At 50.6% G+C, this 5,335-nt stretch overlaps 1 protein-coding gene across 2 annotated transcripts in view; it reads right to left on the bottom strand.

Annotated features, from left to right (window-relative positions):
• Positions 1-1,315: 1,315 nt before the first annotated feature.
• SPTY2D1 (SPT2 chromatin protein domain containing 1) overlaps positions 1,316-5,335 on the bottom strand; it is a 54,875-nt gene continuing 50,855 nt past the window's right edge. For both annotated transcript variants that reach the window (XM_089662279.1, XM_089662280.1), the window contains one exon: positions 1,316-1,982. In XM_089662279.1, coding sequence (XP_089518405.1) covers positions 1,886-1,982 — 97 coding nt within the window. In that variant the 3' untranslated portion in view covers positions 1,316-1,885. The remainder of the gene's footprint in view (positions 1,983-5,335) is intronic.

The following is a 5,335-nucleotide window of genomic DNA, read 5'->3' as shown; positions in this document are numbered from 1 at the left end:
GGCAAGGTATCGCAGTCTCGCAGGACCCCTTCATCAGGTAAATGATCACATGCCTGATGAAGGGGTCCTGCGAGACTCCGAAACGTTGCCTTGCTGTAACTATGTGATCGTTTATTAAAACTTTTGGACCCGCATTGGTGATCCTCGGTGTGCTGGTGAGATCCTCCCTTGCGAGTCACGACACGTGAAATCCCACGTTAGACAATGAGAGCCGTCTCAATTAGCACTGAAGCCGCTCCGACTTTAGAAAAGGTTCCTCTACTACTCTGACTTCTGTCCGACTTGCGCCCATAGACTTTAATGGAAGTCGGATTTGGATCCGACGTTACAGGAAACATTACCCAGGCAAAGTTGCATGGCATGAAAATCGTGCAGCAAAGTTGTACTCGAGTCGCAACTTTATCAGGTTGCAGTCATGAGAACTGAGCCTACGTCTTCATGGTTCTGTGCATTACAGCCCTATAGGAGGCCGGAGCTGGTCCCATAGCAGCCTATAGGGCTGTAATACGCAGGATGGCCAGGAGACTTATGTAAAAAAACAGAACAGTGGCCATCAGACTGAAGTAAGTTTGCATCTGTGGAGGGCTGGCGTTGGGGGGAAGTGGAGGGCTGGCGTTGGGGGGAAGTGGAGGCGTCGGCGTTGGGGGGAAGTGGAGGCGTCGGCGTTGGGGGGAAGTGGAGGCGTCGGCGTTGGGGGAAGTGGAGGCGTCGGCGTTGGGGGAAGTGGAGGCGTCGGCGTTGGGGGAAGTGGAGGCGTCGGCGTTGGGGGAAGTGGAGGCGTCGGCGTTGGGGGAAGTGGAGGCGTCGGCGTTGGGGGAAGTGGAGGCGTCGGCGTTGGGGGAAGTGGAGGCGTCGGCGTTGGGGGAAGTGGAGGCGTCGGCGTTGGGGGAAGTGGAGGGGTGGCGTTGGGGGATGTGGAGGGGTGGCGTTGGGGGATGTGGAGGGGTGGCGTTGGGGGATGTGGAGGGGTGGCGTTGGGGGATGTGGAGGGGTGGCGTTGGGGGATGTGGAGGGGTGGCGTTGGGGGATGTGGAGGGGTGGCGTTGGGGGATGTGGAGGGGTGGCGTTGGGGGATGTGGAGGGGTGGCGTTGGGGGATGTGGAGGGGTGGCATTGGGGGATGTGGAGGGGTGGCATTGGGGGATGTGGAGGGGTGGCGTTGGGGGATGGGGGGGCAAATAGATGAGGTCAGGGGAAGTTGTCGAAAAGAAGACTTGCATTTTGTGTGAAAGTGCTAATATCCTTTAAGGAGCCATGATACCAAACAAAATCTAATATAAGTGCACTTTGAAAGGATTGCACACAATCCCCGATAATAAAATATTCCACATTTACTACACAGACACACAATAAATTCATGGAAGTCTGGAGATCGATCGCACTATATAATATTTGTGGAACTCTGGAGATCGATCGCACTATATATTCGTGGAACTCTGTAGACCGATCGCACTATATAATATACGGATATCTATACAGAAAACTCCTCATCTAGGGAGGGGGACTAGTTCATCATACTTCCACTCCTGGGATAAATAATTTATTAACCAATCTGTTCTCAGAACACAAATTCATATATTTAGAAAAAGAAGAAAATATAAAGGAGATCAGACGGTTTCCCGGGAGATGAACGCATCCACGTTTTCACCCGGGAAACTGTAGCAAAAAAACTTGAAAAACTCTGACAACTGAAAACCAGCCAGAAGTTCATCTGTTGTCACTCACATTTAGAAAGATTCTCCTTTTTTCCTTTTCTTTCTTTTTTTTTTTTTACAAAACAAACTTTCTGAAAATTTCATGTGTGTGTTCCGGTCTCCCTCTGGTGGCAGAGCCGGGTGTTCCTCTTCAGGAGGCACGGTAAAGTTCATGATCCGTGGTGGCGGATGCTATCGTTTCGTCTTCTTGGCGAGTTTGGCTTTTCTTTTTAATTCCTCCTCTTCTCTTCTTAATTCCTCAAGATCTTCCTGGATTCCTAAACGCAGGCTGACACAGAAAAAACATATTATACACTGTACAGTAAAAAAAAAAAACCAAAAAACGATACACAATAAAAATTGTAAGAACTAAGAAAAGCAATAAATAACTGCTGGTCCAAGTGGTTCCTATATTGTCTGTTCACTCTGTTTAACCACTTCTTGTCTGGCCCATGTACATAAACGGCTGGACGGGTGCAGTGCAGGAGCAGGTGGCCATTTATAAACGTCCTCCCGCATTCTCTGCCTGGGAGCGCGCGGCACTGTGATCCGATGCCCGCTGTGTCCGGAGGACACAACGTGGGCAAGATGGCCAACTGTCAGTGCAGTCGGGTTGCTGACGCGTTTCGGGGATGAGTCCCTTTCCTCAGAGCTTGTAAGCAAGCCGACCATATTGACAGTTGGACATCTCGCCCCATGTTGTGGCCATCTCGCCCCTATGTTGTGGCCATCTCGCCCCTATGTTGTGGCCATCTCGCCCCTATGTTGTGGCCATCTCGCCCCTATGTTGTGGCCATCTCGCCCCTATGTTGTGGCCATCTCGCCCCTATGTTGTGGCCATCTCGCCCCTATGTTGTGGCCATCTCGCCCCTATGTTGTGGCCATCTCGCTCCTATGTTGTGGCCATCTCGCTCCTATGTTGTGGCCATCTCGCTCCTATGTTGTGGCCATCTCGCCCCTATGTTGTGGACATCTCGCCCCTATGTTGTGGACATCTCGCCCCTATGTTGTGGCCATCTCGCCCTTATGTTGTGGCCATCTCGCCCCATGTTGTGGCCATCTCGCCCCATGTTGTGGCCATCTCGCCCCATGTTGTGGCCATCTCGCCCCATGTTGTGGCCATCTCGCCCCATGTTGTGGCCATCTCGCCCCATGTTGTGGCCATCTCGCCCCATGTTGTGGCCATCTCGCCCCATGTTGTGGCCATCTCGCCCCATGTTGTGGCCATCTCCATTGTCATACAAAGCCTTTATACATGCTACGTTTGTGAATATTTTTCTTGTGTTTTACATTTTTGAATAAACATTGGATAATGCACTAGCTGTTTGCTCTTTTTCAAATAGACTGCATTACAGGTGCAGTTGCTCCAGAGCTTAGTAAATGAGGTAAAGCGTCCTGTTGCAAAGAATACCCAATCACATGCAAGAAAAATAAAAAAACCCTCAAAACACAGCTTTTTCCTGGCACATGATTAATGATAGAAAGCAGCAGCACTTCCCCTTAGGGTCATGTGACTGCCATGATTTGCCATCACATGATCGGGAAAGGTCCTGATCAAAAAGGAGGAGATCGGGACCTTCCCGTGAGTAGCGGACATGTGTGCTGGGAGCGCTCTCAGCACATATGTTTTTCTTAATTGCACGCAAATTTGCGGCCGTTCGGCGTCAAGGCCCAGACACCGGGAGGCCGCACATTTGCGTGCGGTCGGCGCAAAGAGTTAAACTACAAGCAGAAGCTCTGCCATGCACCCAGCATCCAACAATGAAGACACCGCTAGATTTTACTGCACAACACAGGGAAGGGGGTGGGGTAGTGTTATCAGACCCCAGAGGTGGATTGTGGCTACTACTTGGGACATCCAACAAGGACACTCCTAGACAATGATGCAGGCCAATTCCATAATCACACACCTACTGAGCGACATATCAGATTGGATGTCGCTCCACTTCCTTAAACTGATCCTCTCCAAAACCAAGTTTCTTGTCTTCCCCCCCCAGCCCGGACACCACCCCCCATTGACTTCTCCATCACGTCCAACAACGCCACCATCAAACCCGCCCCGCAGGCCAGAGTACTTGGTGTCATTCTGGACTCCAACCTATCCTTCCAGCCCCAAGTCCAATCTTTAACAAACTCGTGCAGACTCCACCTCCGCAACATCGATAAAATCCGCACGTTCCTAACCCCAGAAACCACTAAACAGCTCATCCACTCCCTCATCATATCACGACTCGACTACTGCAACTCCCTCCTCACTGGCCTGCCTCGCCGCTGGCTATCCCCGCTTCAGTCCATCCTGAATACGGCTGCCAGACTCATTCACCTTTCCAACCGCTCCGTTTCCACCACCCCCCTCTGCCAATCCCTCCACTGGCTTCCGATTGCGCAACGGATCAAATTCAAAATCCTAACACTGACGTACAAAGCTGTCCACCATACTGCCCCGAACTACATCACCGACCTATTATCCCAGTACTGCCCAACACGCACACTCCGCTCCTCACAAGACCTCCTTCTCTCTAGTTCCCTGGTCTCCTCCTCCCATGCCCGCCTCCAGGACTTCTCCAGGGTGTCACCCATCCTTTGGAACTCCGTGCCCCAACCCATCAGATTATCACCTACTCTCCTCTCCTTTAGGCGCACCCTGAAAACCCATCTCTTCAGGGAAGCCTACCCCACCCCCTGCTAACTTACCGACCTCCTCCACTCTTCCTACCACTCCATCCCCCACAGCTATTTCCTCCTGTGCCACCATCCCCTCCCTCCTAGATTGTAAGCTCAAAAGAGCAGGGCCCTCGATCCCCTCATGTTTTGTATTGTATTGGTATTGTTCTGTCACATGTTCTGTCCCCCTCTGTAATGTACAGCGCTGAGCGAACTATTGGCGCTTTATAAAATACTGTATAATAATAATAATAATAATGTGCTCCAAGGCCCAATTCACACCGGAAGGCACGGCGCCATGTTGGTTTTCCTGTATTGTTGTGCACATGTCAAAATTAATAAGCTGTAATCCACCTCAACGCATGGAAAATGTACAGGGGTTGGACAAAAAAACAAACACTCCATGATTTGCAGGTGTGAGAGTGGCAATGTTTCATGTTGAAAGCGGAAATGATGTAACATTCTTTTGCTTCCGCTGTGTGATGAGACACCTAACAGGCGGGAAGCCTCACTTTCCTCATTCACTGTGTGCGCTGATAGTAATACGGAGTCATGTCAAAGCTCACGGAGCTTCAAAGAGCACGAATTGTTGGTGCCGCTTAGCTGGTGCCTTTGTGACCGAAGTTGTCGATTTGTTTGCCGTGTCGCAGTATAGGTACAGTATTAAAAGGTTATGACGGCATATACAGTTTCCAGAAACCGTCATCTAATACGCATAAGCGCGGTTGACATGGTCAACTGTCCGAAAGAGATAAAAAAAAGGACATTGCGCAGGATTGTGACCCGGAATAAGGAAACAACTGCTGCAAAAGTGATTGCCGAACTCAATCTCAGTCTTCCAAAGCCCGTCTGGAGGGAACTCCATAAGCAAAACATTCACGGGCGAGCTGCAGTTGCCAAACCACTAGTGAGAGATATTATGGCCCAGAAGAGGAGAGGGTGTTGCAACTCCCATAAATCGTGGACTATCGATCAATG

This window comes from Staurois parvus, unplaced genomic scaffold (assembly GCF_062004578.1).
Source record: "Staurois parvus isolate SC_StPar_1 unplaced genomic scaffold, SC_StPar_1.0 ptg001452l, whole genome shotgun sequence".
Taxonomy (NCBI): Eukaryota; Metazoa; Chordata; class Amphibia; order Anura; family Ranidae; genus Staurois; species Staurois parvus.
This window is presented reverse-complemented; position numbering and strand designations above follow the sequence as displayed.